Source organism: Oncorhynchus tshawytscha, linkage group LG16 (genome assembly GCF_018296145.1).
Source record: "Oncorhynchus tshawytscha isolate Ot180627B linkage group LG16, Otsh_v2.0, whole genome shotgun sequence".
NCBI lineage: Eukaryota > Metazoa > Chordata > Actinopteri > Salmoniformes > Salmonidae > Oncorhynchus > Oncorhynchus tshawytscha.
Window position 1 is genome coordinate 81,133,216 of NC_056444.1, and position 27,697 is coordinate 81,160,912.

The 27,697-nt window shown below is 41.8% G+C and overlaps 1 protein-coding gene across 1 annotated transcript in view; it reads left to right on the forward strand.

Moving 5' to 3' along the window:
• slc16a4 (solute carrier family 16 member 4) overlaps positions 1 to 27,697 on the forward strand; it is an 85,468-nt gene that overhangs the window by 32,482 nt on the left and 25,289 nt on the right. Inside the window, exons 3-7 of the mRNA XM_042299757.1 lie at positions 11,576 to 11,720; positions 12,075 to 12,207; positions 12,557 to 12,700; positions 13,244 to 13,405; positions 13,583 to 14,278. Coding sequence (XP_042155691.1) covers positions 11,576 to 11,720; positions 12,075 to 12,207; positions 12,557 to 12,700; positions 13,244 to 13,405; positions 13,583 to 14,278 — 1,280 coding nt within the window. The remainder of the gene's footprint in view (positions 1 to 11,575; positions 11,721 to 12,074; positions 12,208 to 12,556; positions 12,701 to 13,243; positions 13,406 to 13,582; positions 14,279 to 27,697) is intronic.

Here is a 27,697-nt window from a genome sequence, read left to right on the forward strand (position 1 = left end):
ACACTATATACATCAGTACACTATATACACTATACACATCAGTACACTATATACATCAGTACACTATATACACTATATACATCAGTACACCATATACACTATACACATCAGTACACTATATACACATCAGTACACTATATACACTATATACATCAGTACACCATATACACTATACACATCAGTACACTATATACACATCAGTACACCGTATACAGTATAAACATCACTACACTGTCAACTACAATAGATAGACAGAGGTTGTGCACCTTTCCATTGAGACTCACGTCCAACTCTCACTGAATGTCCTCACAGATTAACAGATAATCCCCTCTAACTCAACTTCTGTCCTGGAAGCCAGTTCCACTGCGTGTTTTCATTGTTCCCCTCTAATCAGGGACTGATTTAGACCTGGGACACCAGGTGGGTGATTCCCCTCTAATCAGGGACTGATTTAGACCTGGGACACCAGGTGGGTGATTCCCCTCTAATCAGGGACTGATTTAGACCTGGGACACCAGGTGGGTGATTCCCCTCTAATCAGGGACTGATTTAGACCTGGGACACCAGGTGGGTGATTCCCCTCTAATCAGGGACTGATTTAGACCTGGGACACCAGGTGGGTGATTCCCTCTAATCAGGGACTGATTTAGACCTGGGACACCAGGTGGGTGATTCCCCTCTAATCAGGGACTGATTTAGACCTGGGACACCAGGTGGGTGATTCCCCTCTAATCAGGGACTGATTTAGACCTGGGACACCAGGTGGGTGATTCCCCTCTAATCAGGGACTGATTTAGACCTGGGACACCAAGTGGGTGATTCCCCTCTAATCAGGGACTGATTTAGACCTGGGACACCAGGTGGGTGATTCCCCCTCTAGTCAGGGACTGATTTAGACCTGCTGGACACCAGGTGGGTGATTCCCCTCTAATCAGGGACTGATTTAGACCTGGGACACCAGGTGGGTGATTCCCCTCTAATCAGGGACTGATTTAGACCTGGGACACCAGGTGGGTGATTCCCCTCTAATCAGGGACTGATTTAGACCTGGGACACCAGGTGGGTGATTCCCCTCTAATCAGGGACTGATTTAGACCTGGGACACCAGGTGGGTGATTCCCCTCTAGTCAGGGACTGATTTAGACCTGGGACACCAGGTGGGTGATTCCCCTCTAATCAGGGACTGATTTAGACCTGGGATACCAGGTGGGTGATTCCCCTCTAATCAGGGACTGATTTAGACCTGGGACACCAGGTGGGTGATTCCCCTCTAGTCAGGGACTGATTTAGACCTGGGACACCAGGTGGGTGATTCCCCTCTAATCAGGGACTGATTTAGACCTGGGACACCAGGTGGGTGATTCCCCTCTAATCAGGGACTGATTTAGACCTGGGACACCAGGTGGGTGATTCCCCTCTAATCAGGGACTGATTTAGACCTGGGACACCAGGTGTGTGCAAATTCATTATTAGGTAAAACAGAAAACCAGCACCGTCTGGAACTCGTAGGGTAATATTTGAATACCCCTGAGATAAACCATTGATCTTTAGCACGATCTTTACCCTGCAATACCATTCAATTCATTTAGATCCTATTGTCATGTATGGCCTTGTATGTCTGGCTGTCCATTCGTCTACCTGTGTGGAATATATTTCAGTGTTGCACGATGCAAAGTATCATCCGAGGACAGCAGAGGAAATGTGGTGAGTCATAGATAGGGGAGCAAAAACTTGGGTAACTGCCCGAAAATGCCCATGTTTTCCAGTATACCTTCTGGCGAAAAAGGATTCTGGAGTTCCTGTACATTCCCTTGTGATTCCGGGACATTCCGGGACTCTTCCAACTGGGATTTTGTGAAAGTTACTGCAATTTTGCACCCTAGTCTGTCAGCACTCAACACCTATCAGTGTACTGATTTGAATGTCCCTCTTTGACCTCTGTCCTTAGTCCTTTGCTGTATCAGCAATCAATGAAGTGTGGAATATGTTGCAACGTGTTGGTGGTTGTAGAAGAGGATATATATTTTACTTGAAGACATGCAGACTCAGCACTTACAGAGAGAATTGTTTATTGATGATACAGGATCTGCAGGCAATGTCTAACAGAGATGTCTAACAGAGATGTCTAACAGAGATGTCTAACAGAGATGTCTAACAGAGATGTCTAACAGAGATGTCTAACAGAGATGTCTAACAGAGATGTCTAACAGAGATGTCTAACAGAGATGTCTAACAGAGATGTCTAACAGAGATGTATAACAGAGATGTCTAACAGAGATGTCTAACAGAGATGTCTAACAGAGATGTCTAACAGAAATATCTAACAGAAATGTCTAACAGAGATGTCTAACAGAGATGTCTAACAGAGATGTCTAACAGAGATGTCTAAATGTCTAACAGAGATGTCTAACAGAGATGTCTAACAGAGATGTCTAACAGAGATGTATAACAGAGATGTATAACAGAGATGTCTAACAGAGATGTCTAACAGAGATGTCTAACAGAGATGTCTAACAGAGATGTCTAACAGAAGAAGAAAAAAAGCTACCAGTCAATGTAGTTGCTGGGAACTAGGATAGGCTGGCAGTATTCTTGGAAATTGTGTTTGTTCTTCAAATGCTTTCAAATCAAATCAAATTGTGTTTGTCACATGCGCCGTATACAACAATGAAATGCTAACGTACAAGCCCTTCACCAACAATGCAGTTTTAAGAAAGATAACAAAAAATAAAAGTAACAAATAAAGTAGTAAAATAACAATAGTGAGGCTATATACAGGGGGTACCGGTACAGAGTCAATGTGCGGGGGCACCGGTTAGTCGAGGTAATTGAGGTTATATGTACATGTAGGTAGCGTTATTAAAGTGACTATGCATAGATAATAGCACATGTGACCATGTGCAACCACTCCAGCCCAGGACCTCCAAATCCGGCTTCTTCCCCTTTAGGATTGTCTGAGACCAGCCACCCGGAGAGCTGATGAAACTGTGAGTTTGCACAACCGAATAATTTCTGCACATACTGTCAGAAACCGACTCGGGGAAGCTCATCTGCGTGCTGGTTGTCCTTGACCTGACTGCAGTTTGACGTCGTAACCGATATCAAATTAAATGTTATTGGTCACATATACATGGTTAGCAGATGTTATTGCGAGTGTAGCGAAATGCTTGTGCTTCTAGTTCCGACAGTGCAATAATATCTAACAAGTAATCTAACAATTCCCCAACAACTACCTAATACACACAAATCTGTTTTTCAGTCTCTTGGTCCCAGCTTTATGCACCTGTACTGACCTCACCTTCTGGATGGTAGCGGGGTGAACAGGCAATGGCTCGGGTGGTTGTTGTCCTTGATGATCTTTTTGGCCTTCCTGTGACAACGGGTGCTGTGGCCTGGAGGGCAGGTAGTTTGCCCCCGGTGATGCGTTGTGCAGACCGCACCACCCTCTGGAGAGCCCTGCGGTTGTGGGCAGTGCAGTTGCCATACCAGGCGGTGATACAGCCCGACAGGACGCTCTCAATTGTGCATCTATAAAAGTTTGTGAGTGTTTTAGGTCTCAAGACAAATTTCTTCAGCCTCCTGAGGTTGAAGAGGCACTGTTGCGGACAATGAACACAATTGCATTTTGAATTCACAAAGATACCGTGATGAGATCCTGAGGCCCATTTTTGTGCCATTCATCCGCCACCATCACCTCATGTTTCAGCATGGTAATGCACTGCCCCATGTCGCAAGGATCTGTAAGCTGAAAATGTCCCAGTTCTTCCATGGCCTGCAAACTCACCAGACATGTCACCCATTAAGCATGTTTGGGATGCTCTGGATCGACGTGTGCGACAGCGTGTTCTGATTCCTGCCAATATCCAGCAACTTCACACTGCCATTGAAGAGGAGTGGGACAACATTCCACAGACCACAAGCAATATCTGATCAACTCCATCCATCAACTCCATGTCGCACGGTATGAGGAAATGGTGATCACATTGTTGCACATTGGAACATTGTTGCGGGGACTTGCTTCCATTCAGCCACAAGCATTAGTGAGGTTGGCCACTGATGGTGGGCGATTAGGTCTCGCTTACAGCCGGCGTTCCAATTCATCCTAAAGGTGTTCGATGGGGTTGAGGTCAGGGTTCTGTGCAGACCAGTCAAGTTCTTCCACAACGATCTCGACAAATCATTTCTGTGTGGACCTTGCTTAGTGCACGGGGCATTGTAATACTGAAACAGGAAAGGGCCTTCCCCAAACTGTTGCCACAAAGTTGGAAGCACAGAATCATCTAGAAAGTCATTGTATGCTGTAGTGTTAAGATTTCCCTTCACTGGAACTAAGGGGCCTGAACCATGAAAAACAGCCCCAGACCATTATTCCTCCTCCATCACTTTACAGTTGGCACTATGCATTGGGGTAGGTAGCATTCTCCTGGCATCCACCAAACCTAGATTTGTCCATTGGACTGCCAGATGGTGAAGCGTGATTCATCACTCCACTGCTCCAGAGTCCAATGGCGTCGAGCTTTATACCACTCCAGCTGACGCTTGGCATCGCGCAAGGTGATCTTAGGCTTGTGTGCGGCTGGTCGGCCATTGAAACCCATTTCATGAAGCTCCCGTCTAACAGTTCTTGTGCTGACGTTTCTTCCAGAGGCAGTTTGGAATAATCTTTACGCGCTGTGCGCTTCAGCACTCAGCGTTTCTGTTCTGTGAGCTTGTGTGGCCTAAAGTATAACATATGGATACGGTTTACTTTGACAGTATTGCCATGATACGGTTTACTTTGACAGTGTTGCCATGTTACGGTTTACTTTGACAGTGTTGCCATGTTACGGTTTACTTTGACAGTGTTGCCATGTTACGGTTTACTTTGACAGTGTTGCCATGTTACGGTTTACTTTGACAGTGTTGCCATGTTACGGTTTACTTTGACAGTGTTGCCATGTTACGGTTTACTTTGACAGTGTTGCCATGATACGGTTTACTTTGAAAGTGTTGTCATGATACGGTTTGCTTTGACAGTGTTGCCATGTTACGGTTTACTTTGACAGTGTTGCCATGTTACGGTTTACTTTGACAGTGTTGCTATGTTACGGTTTACTTTGACAGTGTTGCTATGGTTTACTTTGACAGTGATGCCATGTTACGGTTTACTTTGACAGTGTTGCCATGTTACGGTTTACTTTGACAGTGTTGCCATGTTACGGTTTACTTTGACAGTGTTGCCATGTTACGGTTTACTTTGACAGTGTTGCCATGTTATGGTTTACCCTGACAGTGTTGCCATGTTACGGTTTACTTTGACAGTGTTGCCATGTTACGGTTTACTTTGACAGTGTTGCCATGTTATGGTTTACTTTGACAGTGTTGCCATGTTACGGTTTACCCTGACAGTGTTGCCATGTTATGGTTTACCCTGACAGTGTTGCCATGTTACGGTTTACTTTGACAGTGTTGCCATGTTACGGTTTACTTTGACAGTGTTGCTATGTTACGGTTTACTTTGACAGTGTTGCTATGGTTTACTTTGACAGTGATGCCATGTTACGGTTTACTTTGACAGTGTTGCCATGTTATGGTTTACCCTGACAGTGTTGCCATGTTATGGTTTACTTTGACAGTGTTGCCATGTTACGGTTTACCCTGACAGTGTTGCCATGATACGGTTTACTTTGACAGTGTTGCCATGTTACGGTTTACCCTGACAGTGTTGCCATGTTATGGTTTACTTTGACAGTGTTGCCATGTTACGGTTTACTTTGACAGTGTTGCCATGTTATGGTTTACCCTGACAGTGTTGCCATGTTATGGTTTACCCTGACAGTGTTGCCATGTTATGGTTTACCCTGACAGTGTTGCCATGTTATGGTTTACTTTGACAGTGTTGCCATGTTATGGTTTACTTTGACAGTGTTGCCATGTTATGGTTTACTTTGACAGTGTTGCCATGTTATGGTTTACTTTGACAGTGTTGCCATGTTATGGTTTACTTTGACAGTGTTGCCATGTTACGGTTTACCCTGACAGTGTTGCCTAACATGTACACAGCCAATCTGTAAATAGCACACCCAACTACCTCATCCCATATAGTTATTTATCTTCTTGCTCTTTTGCAACCTCAGTATCTCTACTTACATATCATCATCTGCACATCTATCACTCCAGTGTTAATACTAAATACTTGTAATTATTTCGCCTCTATGGCCTATTCATTGCCTTACATCTCTACTCTTCTGCATTTGCACACACTGTATATAGATTTTTATATTGTGTTATTGACTGTACGTTTGTTTAACTCTGTGTTGTTTTTGTCGCACTGCTTTGCTTTATCTTGGCCAGGTCACAGTTGTAAATGAGAACTTGTTCACAACTAGCCTACCTGGTTAAATAAAGGTGTTCTCAACTAGCCTACCTGGTTAAATAAAGGTGTTCTCAACTGGCCTACCTGGTTAAATAAAGGTGTTCTCAACTAGCCTACCTGGTTAAATAAAGGTGTTCTCAACTGGCCTACCTGGTTAAATAAAGGTGTTCTCAACTAGCCTACCTGGTTAAATAAAGGTGTTCTCAACTGGCCTACCTGGTTAAATAAAGGTGTTCTCAACTGGCCTACCTGGTTAAATAAAGGTGTTCTCAACTGGCCTACCTGGTTAAATAAAGGTGTTCTCAACTAGCCTACCTGGTTAAATAAAGGTGTTCTCAACTGGCCTACCTGGTTAAATAAAGGTGTTCTCAACTGGCCTACCTGGTTAAATAAAGGTGTTCTCAACTAGCCTACCTGGTTAAATAAAGGTGTTCTCAACTGGCCTACCTGGTTAAATAAAGGTGTTCTCAACTGGCCTACCTGGTTAAATAAAGGTGTTCTCAACTAGCCTACCTGGTTAAATAAAGGTGTTCTCAACTGGCCTCCCTGGTTAAATAAAGGTGTTCTCAACTAGCCTACCTGGTTAAATAAAGGTGTTCTCAACTAGCCTACCTGGTTAAATAAAGGTGTTCTCAACTGGCCTACCTGGTTAAATAAAGGTGTTCTCTACTAGCCTACCTGGTTAAATAAAGGTGTTCTCAACTGGCCTACCTGGTTAAATAAAGGTGTTCTCAACTGGCCTCCCTGGTTAAATAAAGGTGTTCTCAACTGGCCTACCTGGTTAAATAAAGGTGTTCTCAACTGGCCTACCTGGTTAAATAAAGGTGTTCTCAACTGGCCTACCTGGTTAAATAAAGGTGTTCTCAACTGGCCTACCTGGTTAAATAAAGGTGTTCTCAACTGGCCTACCTGGTTAAATAAAGGTGTTCTCAACTGGCCTACCTGGTTAAATAAAGGTGTTCTCAACTGGCCTACCTGGTTAAATAAAGGTGTTCTCAACTGGCCTCCCTGGTTAAATAAAGGTGTTCTCTACTAGCCTACCTGGTTAAATAAAGGTGTTCTCAACTGGCCTACCTGGTTAAATAAAGGTGTTCTCAACTAGCCTACCTGGTTAAATAAAGGTGTTCTCAACTGGCCTACCTGGTTAAATAAAGGTGTTCTCTACTAGCCTACCTGGTTAAATAAAGGTGTTCTCAACTAGCCTACCTGGTTAAATAAAGGTGTTCTCAACTGGCCTACCTGGTTAAATAAAGGTGTTCTCAACTGGCCTACCTGGTTAAATAAAGGTGTTCTCTACTAGCCTACCTGGTTAAATAAAGGTGTTCTCAACTAGCCTACCTGGTTAAATAAAGGTGTTCTCAACTGGCCTACCTGGTTAAATAAAGGTGTTCTCAACTAGCCTACCTGGTTAAATAAAGGTGTTCTCAACTGGCCTACCTGGTTAAATAAAGGTGTTCTCAACTGGCCTACCTGGTTAAATAAAGGTGTTCTCAACTGGCCTACCTGGTTAAATAAAGGTGTTCTCTACTAGCCTACCTGGTTAAATAAAGGTGTTCTCAACTAGCCTACCTGGTTAAATAAAGGTGTTCTCAACTGGCCTACCTGGTTAAATAAAGGTGTTCTCAACTAGCCTACCTGGTTAAATAAAGGTGTTCTCAACTGGCCTACCTGGTTAAATAAAGGTGTTCTCAACTGGCCTACCTGGTTAAATAAAGGTGTTCTCAACTGGCCTACCTGGTTAAATAAAGGTGAAGTAAATAAAAAAATAAAAAAACATGTTACAGTTTACTTTCAAAGTATTATATATGGATATGGAAGTATTATATATGGATATGGAAGTATTATATATGGATATGAAAGTATTATATATGGATATGAAAGTATTATATATGGATATGAAAGTATTATATATGGATATGAAAGTATTATATATGGATATGGTGTACTTTGAGAGTAGTATATATGGATATGGAAGTATTATATATGGATATGAAAGTATTATATATGGATATGGTGTACTTTGAAAGTATTACATATGGATATGAAAGTATTATATATGGATATGGTGTACTTTGAAAGTATTACATATGGATATGAAAGTATTATATATGGATATGGTGTACTTTCAAAGTATTATATATGGATATGAAAGTATTATATATGGATATGGTGTACTTTGAGAGTAGTATATATGGATATGAAAGTATTATATATGGATATGGTGTACTTTGAGAGTAGTATATATGGATATGAAAGTATTATATATGGATATGAAAGTATTATATATGGATATGGTGTACTTTCAAAGTATTATATATGGATATGGAAGTATTATATATGGATATGGAAGTATTATATATGGATATGAAAGTATTATATATGGATATGGAAGTATTATATATGGATATGAATTATATATGGATATGAAAGTATTATATATGGATATGAAAGTATTATATATGGATATGAAAGTATTATATATGGATATGGAAGTATTATATATGGATATGGTGTACTTTGAAAGTATTACATATGGATATGAAAGTATTATATATGGATATGGTGTACTTTCAAAGTATTATATATGGATATGAAAGTATTATATATGGATATGGTGTACTTTGAGAGTAGTATATATGGATATGAAAGTATTATATATGGATATGGTGTACTTTGAGAGTAGTATACATGGATATGAAAGTATTATATATGGATATGAAAGTATTATATATGGATATGGTGTACTTTCAAAGTATTATATATGGATATGAAAGTATTATATATGGATATGAAAGTATTATATATGGATATGGTGTACTTTCAAAGTATTATATATGGATATGGAAGTATTATATATGGATATGAAAGTATTATATATGGATATGGTGTACTTTCAAAGTATTATATATGGATATGGAAGTATTATATATGGATATGGAAGTATTATATATGGATATGAAAGTATTATATATGGATATGGAAGTATTATATATGGATATGAAAGTATTATATATGGATATGAAAGTATTATATATGGATATGGAAGTATTATATATGGATATGAAAGTATTATATATGGATATGAAAGTATTATATATGGATATGAAAGTATTATATATGGATATGAAAGTATTATATATGGATATGAAAGTATTATATATGGATATGGTGTACTTTGAAAGTATTACATATGGATATGAAAGTATTATATATGGATATGAAAGTATTATATATGGATATGGTGTACTTTGAAAGTATTACATATGGATATGAAAGTATTATATATGGATATGAAAGTATTATATATGGATATGGTGTACTTTGAAAGTATTACATATGGATATGAAAGTATTATATATGGATATGGTGTACTTTGAAAGTATTACATATGGATATGAAAGTATTATATATGGGTATGGTGTACTTTCAAAGTATTATATATGGATATGAAAGTATTATATATGGATATGGTGTACTTTGAGAGTAGTATATATGGATATGAAAGTATTATATATGGATATGGTGTACTTTGAGAATAGTATTAATGGATATGAAAGTATTATATATGGATATGAAAGTATTATATATGGATATGGTGTACTTTCAATGTATTATATATGGATATGAAAGTATTATATATGGATATGAAAGTATTATATATGGATATGGTGTACTTTGAAAGTATTACATATGGATATGAAAGTATTATATATGGATATGAAAGTATTATATATGGATATGGTGTACTTTGAAAGTATTACATATGGATATGAAAGTATTATATATGGATATGGTGTACTTTGAAAGTATTACATATGGATATGAAAGTATTATATATGGGTATGGTGTACTTTCAAAGTATTATATATGGATATGAAAGTATTATATATGGATATGGTGTACTTTGAGAGTAGTATATATGGATATGAAAGTATTATATATGGATATGGTGTACTTTGAGAGTAGTATTAATGGATATGAAAGTATTATATATGGATATGAAAGTATTATATATGGATATGGTGTACTTTCAATGTATTATATATGGATATGAAAGTATTATATATGGATATGAAAGTATTATATATGGATATGGTGTACTTTCAAAGTATTATATATGGATATGGAAGTACTATATATGGATATGGAAGTATTATATATGGATATGAAAGTATTATATATGGATATGGAAGTATTATATATGGATATGAAAGTATTATATATGGATATGAAAGTATTATATATGATATGAAAGTATTATATATGGATATGGAAGTATTATATATGGATATGAAAGTATTATATATGGATATGAAAGTATTATATATGGATATGAAAGTATTATATATGGATATGAAAGTATTATATATGGATATGGGAGTATTATATATGGATATGGTGTACTTTGAAAGTATTACATATGGATATGAAAGTATTATATATGGATATGGTGTACTTTGAGAGTAGTATATATGGATATGAAAGTATTATATATGGATATGGTGTACTTTGAGAGTAGTATATATGGATATGAAAGTATTATATATGGATATGAAAGTATTATATATGGATATGGTGTACTTTCAAAGTATTATATATGGATATGAAAGTATTATATATGGATATGAAAGTATTATATATGGATATGGTGTACTTTCAAAGTATTATATATGGATATGGAAGTATTATATATGGATATGAAAGTATTATATATGGATATGGTGTACTTTGAAAGTATTACATATGGATATGAAAGTATTATATATGGATATGGTGTACTTTGAAAGTATTACATATGGATATGAAAGTATTATATATGGATATGGTGTACTTTCAAAGTATTATATATGGATATGAAAGTATTATATATGGATATGGTGTACTTTGAGAATAGTATATATGGATATGAAAGTATTATATATGGATATGGTGTACTTTGAGAGTAGTATATATGGATATGAAAGTATTATATATGGATATGAAAGTATTATATATGGATATGGTGTACTTTCAAAGTATTATATATGGATATGAAAGGATTATATATGGATATGAAAGTATTATATATGGATATGGTGTACTTTCAAAGTATTATATATGGATATGAAAGTATTATATATGGATATGAAAGTATTATATATGGATATGGTGTACTTTCAAAGTATTACATATGGATATGGTGTACTTTGAAAGTGTTGCATTGTTGTGGTTTGTTTGCAGCGAGCCCAAGGTTGCCAAGGTTAACCTGTTCAGGAGAAGTAATACCTGTATGAAGACCGAGGATGAGAAGAAAGGGAAGGAGATCCAATATGAAGACCCCCCGGACGGTGGCTGGGGCTGGATGGTCGTACTTCACTGCTTCCTGGTACGGCTTCTTCTTTCCTCATCTTTGGGTGTTTTTTGGGAGGTTTATGAAATGTTTATCTATTAGACACGTTTCTAGCATTTCTTGAAATAATTGTTGATATGTTATGCAATTACACAAGGTTGTGGTCCATTTGGAAAATAAACCAAATTCCAATTCCAGCATTGAAGTGAATTTGAATTGTAGTGTACTGTACTTCCTTAATTGAAAAGGAATTGACCCCAACCCTGCATGGTTGTAGTGTGGCAGACCATGTGCTCACGTGTTGGTTTGTGTGTGTGTGTGTGTTTGTGCCTGCGTGCGTCTGTCTGCCTGCCTATCTGTGTACCTCCCTCCGTCGGTCTATGCCTCCAGGTGAATGTGCTGGTGATGGGGACCCTAAAAAGCTTTGGGATCTTCTTCGTGGCGTTTCAGGATGAGTTCGGAGGGTCAGCAGAGAGTATCAGCTGGATTGGCTCCATCATGTCTAGCCTGCGGCTCTCAGGAGGTCAGAGTTCACATGACAGGAAAACATTCAGACTGTGTGTGTGTGTGTGTGTGTGTGTGTGTGGAAGTCATATTTGTTTGTGTGTGTGTATGTGTCTCGCTCAAGGTCAGAGTTCACATGAAACCAAAGTCTGACCACATCACTCGTCCCCCTGGGTCTGAGGTCTGGGGGTCTGGGTCTGCGGTCTGGGTCTGCGGTCTGGGGTCTGGGGTCTGGCTCTTGTGTTGCATCGCCTTAACCACTGACAAAATCTGACACCTGTCTTTCTAACTAAGAACTTAGTGGATGGATGGATGAATGAACAAAGTATGGGACACATTTTCAAGTTTATCTGTTTGTTCCTGTGTAGGTCCCTTGGCCTCTGTAGCTTGTGCGAAGTTGGGTAACAGAGTGACCTCTATAGCCGGGGCTGTGCTGGTCAGTGTTGGCTTCCTCATGAGTATCTTTGCCACCAGCGTGGTATTCCTCTATATCAGCATGGGGCTGATTGTAGGTAAGCTAACAAGTTAAAAGCTCAAACAGTTAAAAGAGGTTAAAGGTTAAAGTGCAGCCGCTAGCCGTGCTACAAAGCAAAGTAGCCCTGGGTCCAAAGTCTTAATTTGTATACTTGCAAGTATTTGTCTTGAGGTATTTGATATACTAGAACTGAGGGGTTTATCTGTCTAGCGTTTGTATTTTGGTGAGAAATCACAGGTTTCTAATGAAGAATTATGAATCATAAGTATATGATTAAGCAATAAGGCACAGGAGGGGTGTGATATATGGCCAATATACCACGGCTAAGGGCTGTTCTTAGGCAGGACGCAACGCGAAGAATCTGGACACAACCCTTTGCCGTGGTATAATGACCATATGTCACAAGCCCCCGAGGTGCCTTATTGCTATTATAAACTGGTTACCAACGTAATTAGAGCAGTAAATGTTTTGTCATACCCGTGGATATACAGTCTGATATTCCACGGCTTTCAGCCAATCAGCATTCAGGGCTTGAACCACCCAGTTTATGATCATAAACATATCATGTATCCCCTCTCAGGCCTTGGTTTTGCGCTCCTGTACCAAGCCACCTCAGTTGTCACGGCAACATATTTCCGTAAGAGGTTAGCGACGGCATACTCCATCGGAAGGTCTGGTATGGGCTTGACCTTCGCCCTCGCCCCCTTCACTCAGCTGCTGCTGGAAAAGTATGCCTGGCAAGGTACTGACACACAGACACACACGCACTATGTCTGTTGGTGTGTGGGAAGTATTTAATGATTCATCATTTAATGATGTGAAAATTATGTATATTTCTCTGTCTGTCACACGTCTACTGTATGCTTATTTTAGATTGACCCTGTAAAGAGCCTGTGACACGCCTTTGTTATTTCCACAGGAGCTCTGCTGATCCTGGGAGGCCTGATGTTGAACCTGGTAGCCTCTGGGATGTTGCTAAGACCTATCCACGTGAAGCCTGCACCACCCCCTTCCTCATCCTCATCGTCATTCATCCAAAAAAGCCCTCTGATAGGTCCAGAGAAGGAAAAGAACTGCCCTCAGAATGGATGCTGCCTTAACGGATCCACGCCGTTAACCAATGGCATCGCCAAATCAGACTCTTCCCGTTCCATTCCTCCACCCCTCCACTGGGACACTGAGACCCAAGAGAAGGCCACGACCCATGGGCTGGGTCAGAGCAACCACAGCCACCCACCTCCACCAAACCCTGAACTGACCAAACGTGTCCAGAACAGGCAGGTGAACGGGAACGTTCAGGAGCAGTCCCCCACCACGCCACTCACAGACACCCCCAGTCCTGTGGAACAGAACGGTACCAGTAGCATAAAAGGTTCCGCTGTGGTTGGGTTCTCCTCGCCGAACGGCACCACCACCGTGGACGACCCTATCCCACCGTTCGTGAAAAACCGAGTCCTGGACTTCTCCCTGTTAAAGAACCCCTTCTTCTGCATCTATACCTGGTCCCTGGTGTTTAGCCAGCTGGCTTACTTCATCCCTTACTTCCACCTGTCTGCCCGGGCCAGGAACCTGGGCATCGATGCCATGGACGCTTCCTTCATCATCTCTGTGGCAGGTTAGTTTCACCTGGTCAAATGTATACATCAACCTACAGGCAGAATTTTGTGTGACAACTGTTGAGTTTTAGTAGATGAGACAGGAATAATGTATTTAATTTGAACCAAACACCTCATTTGTCAATAAAATATATACATCCAAATGAACACTATCAATTGACAATCAGTCTGGAAAGCTAAACTCTTAGAAAAAAAAGGTTTGGTTGTCCCCTTAGGAGAACCCTTTTTGTTTCCCTCTTGTCTAAATGGTTCTACCTGGAACCAAAAGGGTTCTACTTGGAACCAAAAGGGTTCTACTTGGAACCAAAAGTGTTCTACCTGGAACCAAAAGTGTTCTACCTGGAACCAAAAGGGTTCTACCTGGAACCAAAAGGGTTCTACCTGGAACCACCAACAAGTGTTATTCAAATGCTTTTCCTAGGGCGACAGCCAAAGAACCCTTTTAGGTTATAGTTAACTCCTTTTTTCCAAAGAGTGCAGTAATAGAATCCTGTGCAGGGGGTTCGACTATTCCTCTTCTGAATGTAACCTTCTGTAGCTTAACATCTATTTTTTTCAGTCTACTTAGTCAGAGATAGAACCAGGGAACTTACTTTTCTTTGCAGTGCTGTGGTAGGGCAGATTTTGTTTTAGAAGTGATGAAAAAAAGTCCTAATTTAGCTTTAGCTAGGGTATGAATTATGTATGAGTACTGTAGCAGCTCAGACCCTGCAGTAGTTTTACAGCTCAGACTCAGACCCCACAGTAGTTTCACAGCTCAGACTCAGACCTCGCAGTAGATTTACAGCTCAGACTCAGATCCCGCAGTAGATTTACAGCTCAGACTCAGACCCCGCAGTAGTTTTACAGCTCAGACTCAGACCCCGCAGTAGTTTTACAGCTCAGACTCAGACCCCGCAGTAGTTTTACAGCTCAGACTCAGACCCCGCAGTAGTTTTACAGCTCAGACTCAGACCCCGCAGTAGATTTACAGCTCAGACTCAGACCCCGCAGTAGTTTTACAGCTCAGACTCAGACCCCGCAGTAGTTTCACAGCTCAGACTCAGACCCCGCAGTAGTTTTACAGCTCAGACTCAGACCCTGCAGTAGTTTTACAGCACAGACTCAGACCCCGCAGTAGTTTTACAGCTCAGACTCAGACCCCGCAGTAGTTTTACAGCTCAGACTCAGACCCCGCAGTAGTTTTACAGCTCAGACTCAGACCCCGCAGTAGTTTTACAGCTCAGACTCAGACCCCGCAGTAGTTTTACAGCTCAGACTCAGACCCTAGCTGCAGTGGTCTTACGTAACACATGCCCTTATATAAAACCTGAACTTTGGCCCAGTGGCCCAAGCCGTGGGGTTCAGCTCAGTAGTATTCCCATTGATGAGGCTGAGGCCACTCAAACCAGGCATGCATCCCAAATAGCACCCTATTTCCTATATACGGCCCTGGTAAAAACTAGTGCACTAAATAGGTTATAGTGTTCCATTTAGGGAACACTCCAATAATAACATATCTCTCGGCCAGCCCAGTCCGTACGCTTCTACACACATGCATACTGTAGTTAAAACCGGGTGGTTAAACATACTTCATGAATTATCGAATCACACCGGTGGTGAATGTGGTACTGAGTTGTGAATGTGGTACTGAGTTGTGGAGTGGTGAATGTGGTACTGAGTTGTGGAGTGGTGAATTATGGTACTGAGTTGTGGAGTGGTGAATGTGGTACTGAGTTGTGGAGTGGTGAATTATGGTACTGAGTTGTGGAGTGGTGAATGTGGTACTGAGTTGTGGAGTGGTGAATTATGGTACAGTGTTATGGAGTGGTGAATTATGGTACTGAGTTGTGGAGTGGTGAATGTGGTATAGTGTTATGGAGTGGTGAATGTGGTACAGTGTTATGGAGTGGTGAATTATGGTACTGAGTTGTGGAGTGGTGAATGTGGTATAGTGTTATGGAGTGGTGAATGTGGTACAGTGTTATGGAGTGGTGAATGTGGTATAGTGTTATGGAGTGGTGAATTATGGTACAGTGTTATGGAGTGGTGAATGTGGTATAGTGTTATGGAGTGGTGAATTATGGTACAGTGTTATGGAGTGGTGAATGTGGTATAGTGTTATGGAGTGGTGAATTATGGTACTGAGTTGTGGAGTGGTGAATGTGGTAATGAGTTGTGGAGTGGTGAATGTGGTACTGAGTTGTGGAGTGGTGAATGTGGTATAGTGTTATGGAGTGGTGAATGTGGTATAGTGTTATGGAGTGGTGAATTTGGTACTGAGTTGTGGAGTGGTGAATGTGGTACTGAGTTGTGGAGTGGTGAATGTGGTATAGTGTTATGGAGTGGTGAATGTGGTAATGAGTTGTGGAGTGGTGAATGTGGTACTGAGTTGTGGAGTGGTGAATGTGGTATAGTGTTATGGAGTGGTGAATGTGGTATAGTGTTATGGAGTGGTGAATGTGGTACTGAGTTGTGAATGTGGTACTGAGTTGTGGAGGAGTGGTGAATGTGGTACTGAGTTGTGGAGTGGTGAATGTGGTACTGAGTTGTGGAGTGGTGAATGTGGTACAGTGTTATGGAGTGGTGAATGGTACAGGTTATAGTGTTATGGAGTGGTGAATGTGGTACTGAGTTATGGGTAGTGGTGAATGGGGTACTGAGTTGTGGAGTGGTGAATGTGGTGAATGTGGTACTGAGTTATGGAGTGGTGAATGTGGTAATGAGTTATGGAGTGGTGAATGTGGTAATGAGTGATGGTTGTGGTGAATGTGGTATAGTGTTATGGAGTGGTTAATATGGTACTGAGTTGTGGAGTGGTGAATACGGTACTGTGTTATGGAGTGGTGAATGTGGTATAGTGTTATGGAGTGGTGAATGTGGTACTGAGTTATAGAGTGGTGAATGTGGTACAGTGTTATGGAGTGGTGAATGTGGTACTGAGTTATGGAGTGGTGAATGTGGTACTGGGTGATGGAGTGGTGAATGTGGTACAGTGTTATGGAGTGGTGAATGTGGTATAGTGTTATGGAGTGGTGAATGTGGTACTGAGTTGTGGAGTGGTGAATGTTGTACTGAGTTGTGGAGTGGTGAATGTGGTAATGAGTTGTGGAGTGGTGAATGTGGTACAGTGTTATGGAGTGGTGAATGTGGTATAGTGTTATGGAGTGGTGAATGTGGTATAGTGTTATGGAGTGGTGAATGTGGTACAGTGTTATGGAGTGGTGAATGTGGTACTGAGTTGTGAATGTGGTACTGAGTTGTGAATGTGGTACTGAGTTGTGGAGTGGTGAATGTGGTACAGTGTTATGGAGTGGTGAATGTGGTATAGTGTTATGGAGTGGTGAATGTGGTACTGAGTTATGGAGTGGTGAATGGGGTACTGAGTTATAGAGTGGTGAATGTGGTACAGTGTTATGGAGTGGTGAATGTGGTACTGAGTTATGGAGTGGTGAATGTGGTACTGGGTGATGGAGTGGTGAATGTGGTACTGGTGTTATGAAGTGGTGAATGTGGTACTGAGTTGTGGAGTGGTGAATGTGGTACTGAGTTATGGAGTGGTGAATGTGGTAATGAGTTATGGAGTGGTGAATGTGGTACTGAGTTATGGAGTGGTGAATGTGGTAATGAGTGATGGTTGTGGTGAATTATGGTACTGAGTTATGGAGTGGTGAATTATGGTACTGAATTGTGGAGTGGTGAATTATGGTACTGAGTTGTGGAGTGGTGAATGTGGTACTGAGTTATGGAGTGGTGAATGTGGTAATGAGTTATGGAGTGGTGAATGTGGTAATGAGTGATGGTTGTGGTGAATGTGGTATAGTGTTATGGAGTGGTTAATATGGTACTGAGTTGTGGAGTGGTGAATACGGTACTGTGTTATGGAGTGGTGAATGTGGTATAGTGTTATGGAGTGGTGAATGGGGTTGTCTGTAACTAGTTATGGTTGTCTGTAACTAGTTTTGGTTGTCAGTAACTAGTTCTGCCAAATGGTTTCCAAGATAATGTCTGTTGCCACATTCTGCTCTGTATGTAGTAATGGAGGGAATGTAATGATAGGAGATGTGTAGTGTGTTGTGACAGACTGTCACGTCGAGTAGTTAGCTAGCTAGTGCACAAGCTTTGAGTTCTGAGATTAGGACTGGGAGTGTTAGGATGGGTGCTGGTACGTGTATTAATGTAGGCCTAACACAGAGGTTGATGTGCCGGGGTCCAGTAGAGTCAGTGAACGCCAGCCAGACAACGCCAGCAGTGGGTATGGATGTCTCTATTTTCATCTTGACCCCTGAGTAACCCCTAAAAAAAGCAGAGGGCTGACGATCCGGGTGCCGCAGAGAACATTAGTGGATGGCCTGTCCTCTTGAGTTAACCCTATCAGTCCTTAGATCACATCTAAAAATTGGCTTTTCATTTCATCTGACTTTCATTGAGCTGCATGTCCAGCCCTCATATTTAGAGCCTCACAATGAAGGGTTTTATTTTCAGGACAACCAGGGCTACAATGAAGTGTTTTCCCATGTTCTGTTCAGGACAACCAGGGCACAAAACTATTTAACACGAACAGTTGTATTCATGAGTTTTATTGACAAATGTCAAATTAGAAAATAAGGTCCATATGAACTCATATGTACAGAACTTGTTTGCTTGGTGGGAGATACATTTCCAACTAGTTAGAGATAACTGTGTGGAGTTTGTGACAGCAACTATGTGAGCAAATTACAGTATTATAGACATTATGTCCTGGGATTTCCCATGATCTATGTCGAAGAACCCCTTACAGTATTATAGACACTATGTCCTGGGATTTACTATGATCGCCAGAAGTTTTTGTGAAAATACCTGTCACCAGGCCCCTTCAGGAACCGCCCTTGTCTCAGAAACACAGCTCTAGCTCAGCCCCTGTTAATCACACAGACTAGTGGTTGGTATCTATGGATGCAGAAGTATATAATGGTACAACCCAGAAGTATGTAGCTCAAACGCACCTTTTTAAAGGGGGTTAGAAGTACAAAACACGCAAGCGTGTTAAAGGGTTAAAGGGTTTAACACAGTGAGGTGGAGAACATTAAGGGATGGTCTATGCTCCTCATGGAGTTAAAAGATTTTCATAAGTAGGTCTGTGATTAGGGGGGATGATAGCATTGGGGTATTCTCAGCACACATTTGTTCTGTCTCACATTCTGCTGTCATGTCATTCCCAGAAAGTGAACAGAGACAGAGAGAGACAGAGAGAGACTGCCACCCACTCCTGCCACAACAAACCCAACATATCCCCAATGTCCCCCAGCCTTCTCCCTCCCTCCCTCTCCTCCCCACATCAATTGAAAGAGGCCCTTTCAGCTAGCTGAGCTCAGACAGAGAGGAGGGCCACCATAGTCCAGACCATAGAAATTGAATTACTAGAACGCACATTCCCATTCCAGTCCATGTTCATTCATTCTATTATTTCTATTTCTATGCTCCAGACAAGGCCTCATGTCAGGCCATCGTCGCTGCTCCACTGGCATTGCTAGGCAACGGCTTACTGAGTAAAAGTGGCTGCCGTGGCGACAGGAGGGCATCCCGATTATCATTTTTTTGTCCAATGTTGAAGTGGCTGGTTGATATTGTTCGCTCAGAATCGCTGAGGCGGAGATGTGTACAAATGGAGAGGCGAGATGAGCCAACAGAGCTTGTTTAGTAATGAGAAGGACTGGGGGAAAGAGGAATGACTAACATGTGTTTTAAACCCCTGCTTTAACAAGGGACCTCCCTAGGGAATCATGTGGTTTTAACCCCTGCTTTAACAGGGGACCTCACGAGGGAATCATGTGTTTTAAACCCCTGCTTTACAGTGACCTCACTAAGGGAATCATGTGTTTTTAAAACCCTGCTTTAACAGTGACCTCACATAATGCCAAGATGGTGTAGCAGTGCAGACCTTGTTTGTCGTTCTCCCGTGTAAATTTTGTATTTTTTGTATATATTTCAATACATTTTCAATGTCTTTTTCCATTATTAAATTAAATATACCTTCCAGCAATCCGCCTCACCCAATGTGATACGGATCTGCTATTTTTAGACCTTATCGCCAGAACCTCCATCGGAAGCTAACCAGCTAATTAGCTACTAGCTATTTAGTCATTGTTAGCCACTGCTAGCGGCCTTTACCTTTATCACAGAAACCAGTCACTTTTATCCTGGATAATACTTGCCAACCTGCCAGTCAGCTCAGCGCGTTATCAACCCTGAGCATATCGGACTGTTTTTCTCCACTTCAACACCAGATTCCTGCCGTAAGTCCTGGACCATAACTCCAGATCATCGCAGCTAACTAGCAGCCACCGAGTGACCCAGCCCCAAAGCTAGCCTTGAGCCAGGCCCATCTCCAGGCCTACTCAGTGGACCCTATGATCACTCGACTACACAGCTGATGCCTCCGGGACTCTTCACTAACACGACTAGAATCTACTACACCACCGGATTCTTGCCGTAAGCTCAGGACCTTCGCATCGGGTCATCGCTGCTAGCTAGCTGCTACCAAGTGGCTATAATGGCTAACGCCCTTGTCCCAAAGCTAGCACCAGTTAGCCGCGAGCCAGGCGCATCTCCCAGCTAGCAAACGAAATTACTCCAGCTACAATATCTCTTTTTCCAACTGGCCTGGACCCTCTGTCAACACGGAGCCCCGCCGTTCCATCACGACTGGTCTGGCGACGTAATTCCATCCGCTGTGCCCTCAACCGGCCTTTGCCAGACATCGAGGCAGATGCTTCTACTATCCTCGGCCTGCTAACTCTTTTTTTAAACGCTGTGTTTCCCGCTTGCTAGCGTAGTAACGACTACCTAACGGCTTCCCTGTTTCACCTATTGCTGTTCACTGGACCCTATGATCACCTGGCTACATAGCTGATGCCTGCTGGACAGTTAATTAATCACGGTACTCCACTTAGTTTATTTTGTTTATCTGTCGGCCCCAGCCTCGAACCCAGGCCCTGTGTGTAGTTAACTGACGCTCTCTGCCCATTCATCGCCATTTTAACTGTTGTTGCTGTCTTAGCTGATTAGCTGTTGTTGTCTGACCTGTTGTTGTCTTAGCTAGCTCTCCCAATCAACACCTGTGATTGCTTTATGCCTCGCTTAATGTCTCTCTCTAATGTCAATATTTCTTGTATACTGTTGTTTAGGATAGTTATCATTGTTTTAGTTCATTGCTGAGCCCCTAGTCCCATTCAACATGCCTCCGATACCTCTCTTGTCCCATCTCCCACACATGCGGTGACCTCAGCCAGCATAACTAGTGTGTTCAGAGATGCAAGCTCTCTTATCGTCACTCAATGCCTAGGTTTCACACCACTGTACCCACACCCTACCATACCCCTCTCTGTACATTATGCCCTGAATCTATCCTACCACACCCAGAAATCTGCTCCTTTTATTCTCTGTCCCCAACACACTAGACGACCAGTTTTGATAGCCTTTAGCCGTACCCTCATCCTACTCCTCCTCTGTTCCTCTGATTAATATTGAGGTTAACCCAGGCCCTGCGTGTCCCCAGGCACTCTCATTTGTTGACTTCTGTAATCGTAAAAGCCTTGGTTTCATGCATGTTAACATCAAAAGCCTCCTCCCTAAGTTTGTTTTACTCACTGCTTTAGCACACTCATCAACCCTCATGTCCTTGCTGTGTCTGAATCCTGGCTTAGGAAGGCCACCAGAAATTCTGAGGTTTCCATCCCCAACTACAACATTTTTTGTCAAGATAGAACTGCCAAAGGGGGAGGAGTTGCAATCTACTGCAGAGATAGCCTGTCAGAGTTCTGTCATACTTTCCAGGTCTATGCCCAAACAGTTCGAGCTTCTAATTTTAAAAATTAATCTCTCTAGAAATAAGCCTCTCACTGTTGCCACCTGTTATAGGCCCCCTCAGCTCCCAGCTGTGCCCTGGACACCATATGAATTGATCGCCCCCTATCTATCTTCAGAGTTCGTTCTGGTAGGTGACCTAAACTGGGATATGCTTAACACGCCGGCAGTCCTACAATGTAAGCTAGATTCTCTCACAAATTATCAAGGAACCCACCAGGTACAACCCTAAATCCGTAAACATGGGCACCCTCATAGACATTATCCTGACCAACTTGCCCTCCAAATACACCTCTGCTGTTTTCAATTAGGATCTCAGCGATCACTGCCTCACTGCCTGCGTGCGTAATGGGTCCGCGGTCAAACGACCACCCCTCATCACTTTCTAACGCTCTCTAAAACACTTCTGCGAGCAGGCCTTTCAAATCGACCTGGCTTGGGTATTCTGGAAGGATATTGTCCTCATCGTGTCAGTAGAGGATGCCTCACCATCTTAAATAAGCCCCTTTCAAAAAATGTAGAACTAAGAACAGATAACCAGCACTAAAACAACCTGTGGTGGACTGTACTAGCGTCGAATAGTCCCCACGATATGCAACTTTTCAGGGAAGTCAGGAACCAATACACGCAGTCAATTAGGAACTCAAAGGCTAGCTTTTTCAAACAGAAATTTGCATCCTGTAGCTCTAACTCCAAAAAGTTTTGGGACACTGTAAATTCCATGGAGAATAAGAGCACCTCTGTACGGCTGGACATGCTTTCCTTCTGGCTACCCCAACCCCGGCCAACAGCTCCGCACCCCCCGTAGCTAGTGACCTCTCTAAGGGAATCATGTGGTTTTAACCCCTGCTTTAACAGTGACCTCACTAAGGGAATCGTGGTTTTAAACCCCTGCTTTAACAGGTGACCTCACTAAGGGAATCATGTGGTTTTAAACCCCTGCTTTAACAGGTGACCTCACTAAGGGAATCATGTGGTTTTAAACCCCTGCTTTAACAGGTGACCTGACTAAGGGAATCATGTGGTTTTAAACCCCTGCTTTAACAGGTGACCTCACTAAGGGAATCATGTGGTTTTAAACCCCTGCTTTAACAGGTGACCTCACTAAGGGAATCATGTGGTTTTAAACCCTTTAACTCCATGAGGAGCGTAGTCCATCCACTTCTCCTCGTCACTGTGGGAGCCAGAATTCGACCCGTTGGAGACATATATATATATTTATATATGTGTGGGGAGAGTGGAGAGAACAAGTATTTGATAACCTGCAAAATCGGCAGTGTGTCCTACTTACAAAGCATGTAGAGGTCTGTAATTTATATCATAGGTACACTTCAACTGTGAGAGACGGAATCTAAAACAAAAATCCAGAAAATCACATTGTATGATTTTTAAGTAATTCATCTGCATTTTATTGCATGACATAAGTATTTGATCACCTACCAACCAGTAAGAATTCCGGATTGCTCACCGTTCTTGTGATCATTTTGACCCCACGGGGTGAGATCTTGCGTGGAGCCCCAGATCGAGGGAGATTGTCAGTGGTCTTGTATGTCTTCCATTTCCTAATAATTGCTCCCACAGTTGATTTCTTCAAACCAAGCTGCTTACCTATTGCAGATTCAGTCTTCCCAGCCTGGTGCAGGTCTACAATTTTGTTTCTGGTGTCCTTTGACAGCTCTTTGGTCTTGGCCATAGTGGAGTTTGGAGTGTGACTGTTTGAGGTTGTGGACAGGTGTCTTTTATACTGATAACAAGTTCAAACATGTGCCATTAATACAGGTAACGAGTGGAGGACAGAGGAGCCCCTTAAAGAAGAAGTTATAGGTCTGTGAGAGCCAGAAATCTTGCTTGTTTGTAGGTGACCAAATACTTATTTTCCACCATAATGTGCTAATAAATTCATAAAAAATCCTACAATATGATTTTCTGGATTTTTTTTTCTAATTTTGTCTGTCATAGTTGAAGTGTACCTATGATGAAAATTACAGGCCTCTCTCATCTTTTTAAGTGGGAGAACCTGCACAATTGGTGGCTGACTAAATACTTTTTTGCCTCACTGTATATATATATTCACTGGCCCCTTAGTTCCAGTGAAGGGAAATCTTAACGCTACAGCATACAATGACATTCTAGACGATTCTGTGCTTCCAATTTTGTGGCAAATGTTTGGGGAAGGCCCATTCCTGTTTCAGATTGAAAATGCCACTGTGCACAAAACGAGCTCCATACAGAGATCAGTGTGGAAGAACTTGACTGGCCCTGACCTCAACCCCATCGAACACCTTTGGTATGAATTGGAAAGCCGACTGCAAGACAGACCTAATTGCCCAACATCAGTGCCCGACTTCACTAATGCTCTTGTGGCTGAATGGAAGCAAGTCCCCGCAGCAATGTTCCAACATCTGGTGGAAAGCCTTCCCAGAAGAGTGGAGGCTGTTATTGCAGCAATGTTCCAACATCTAGTGGAAATCCTTCCCAGAAGAGTGGAGGCTGTTATAGCAGCAAAAGGGGGGAACAACTCCATATTAATACCCATGATTTTGGAATGAGATGTTCGATGAGCCTGTGTCCACATACTTATGGTCATGTAGCGTACATGTAGCTAAGTAATCTGATTCTACCCCCCCACTTCCGCAAAGAAATCACATTCGACGTCAAAGTCCATCATAAATACCTTCCAAACACACTGCTCCGGCCTCCCAAGACCCCAAGAATCTTTGTAATGACTTTCTCGGCACATTTTTTCCTGCTAATTTATTTCATTAGGCTAATATTTACCAATGTATTTTTTTTAATGTAATATTGAAATTCAGGAAGAAGGTTAATGTGCGCCATGATTCGGGACCTGGGTTTGGACTGCTTATTAGTATTATGAGTAATGGAAAAGGAAATTGAATCACAAAATAAAATAAAAACACAATAGTCCGTAGGATTATGTTACATGTACAGTAGTAAGCCAAATACAACACGAGTAAACAAATAACATTACAAATGATTTTGTAGTGACTACAGGTTTTAGCTATTTATTTTTGCAATCTACCTCGAATGGTTGGAGCTTTCCCGTCTATGGTGGAAAAATGGTGGGAATGGAAGCCGGTTTCAACCGGTCCCAAAGTGATCAAAGTGATCACTCTAATCCCAAAGTGGTCAAAGTGATCCAAGTGATCAAAGTGATCACTTTAATCCCAAAGTGATCACTTTAATCCCAAAGTGGTCAAAGTGATCACTCTAATCCCAAAGTGGTCAAAGTGATCACTCTAATCCCAAAGTGGTCAAAGTGATCACTCTAATCCCAAAGTGGTCAAAGTGATCACTCTAATCCCAAAGTGATCGAAGTGATCAAAGTGATCACTCTAATCCCAAAGTGATCAAAGTGATCACTGCAAACGGACAACCGCCGCTGGTGAATCCCTTCAGGCTTTGTATCGACACCATAAATCAGGATGTCGGATGGCCTGCAGCCGTGCCCGACACATAGTTCTATCGTGGTCAGGAAAAGAGTGAAAATGTGCAGTATATTTGTATCTGACAGGGACATTATTGCGCCCGGGGGATACAATGCCCCCGAATTCTGGGCGGATATTCTGCCTACTTAGAAGAAGAAGAAGAAAATCAACGGATTACAGACAAAACCTTCGCGATAGCATAAAGTAGGTCTTATTTAAGATAAAATAAAATACTTTTTACATATAAAACACATTTATTTGGCAAGTCAATGCCGAGTCACCAATTGTTGTTTATGTAACGATAAATACACATGGTTTTTAATGCATATTTAGGTCATTTTGGAAATGTGGCATGTTTATATAAACATACAGAAATCTACGTACTCGAGCAATGTACCTAGAAACTGTCTCGGGGTACTGACAAACTTCCAGGCAAGTGTTATAAAGAGCCCAGAAGTGTTTTTGGATGAACTTCCCCTTTAAGGTTTATCGTTGAGTTGCATGGTGCACTAACACCTGCCTGTCTTATCTGTCAGAGGTGAGAGCCCCACAAACATCAAGGCCACAGACAAAGCCTTGTGACTTCCCATTCCCAAGCATTTGGCTTCCAGGAAGAGTGGAGTGGAGAGATCTGTTTGTGCTGTCTTGAGTTGGCAAGTCTGTTCCGGGTTGGCAAGACAGCACAAACAGATCTGGGACCAGGCTAAAGAGAACGAGGCAGCTTTATTGAAAGCCGTTGTGCTGCGTTTCTACAGAAACAGCTGTTGAACAACTTCCACCAACCTGCTGCGAGTAAAACACACAAACAACCTCGGGGCTAGTCTGTTCTCCGGAGGCGGACCATGGAGGGGGGGGACCGTGGGGGGGGGGGACGCTCTCTGGTCACTAGGAGAGGACAGATAAACAGGAACAGGGGAATGACAGCTGTCTGGACTCATTGCTGTGGAATATTCCACAGTAGAGATAGTAATGTTCTGTTACAAGACATAGAGCTCGCTAGCTTGTAGTCCTAAATTTTTTTAAATGAGTTGGCCGTGGCTTGTTGGTCAAAGCTTACGGGGAAATTAATAGGGGTTTTGTTAGGTTTTTGGATAAACTCTGAAAATAAGGTCTGTGGTAAACACAGGTGTAGGAGATGTTATATGTTCTATGAGATAATATCTGTCAGTTAACATGACCTTCATGAATTATGAACCCTTTATGTGCTTGCTTTGATTACATCAATTCTTCAAAATGCACAAAAAGTGACGTTAACTGATGAAGATTATCTCATAGAACAAAACGTATAAGATCTCCTGAGCCTGTATTTACCACAGACATTATTTTCGGGCATTTATCCAAAACTTCTAAAAAAAAAAAATATGTATTTCCCCGTAGGCTTTGACCAACGAACCATGGCGGAGCTAGCCTCAGTTGGTGCCGTCAAAAAGACGCCATTACTATTGCTCTCTAGTTTTAGTCACGTTTTTATGATGGTCTTTCTTCAGCAAGAAAAAAGACCATCACACAGCTGCAAATCACATCCTGATAAAAGCTGTTGACCGTTTTCAACCAATAAGACTAGAAAAGACTAACCAGCTTTTAAATTCTACTCCACTACTTTTCTAGACTCTCACAAGTGTACTCTAACAAAGTGATAGCCTATAATGCTGCAGAGTATCTGAACTGAAGTCCAGAGTAGATTGAAGTCACTAAATGTAGTGTGTCCCCACACTGCACCTTTATCACTGCAGTACTGGATTTACAGAGGAAATCACTATGGCTGTATCCCATAGGTCACCCCATGTGTGCCCTGGTCAAAAGTAGTGAAATATATAGATAACAGGCTGCCATTTGAAATGCAGAGGAGTAATGATCTGACTGCATTTCGTTGATCAATGGGATGATGATGCTGCCCATCTGTCTGCCCTGAGCTATTCCTGAACCCAGGATCAATACAGCCACAGCAGTGGCTGGGGCTATCACATTCACATTGACCTCAGAAAGATAAGGGAGGTCACGTCAAAAAATGGCACCCTTTTCCCTATATAGTGGACTACTCTTGCCCAGGGCCCATAGAGCTGTGTTCGAAAGGAGTGCACTTTATAGGAAATAGGCTGGCGTTTTTTTGATGTACCTTCATCATCGGCCACTAGAACCAATCAATTA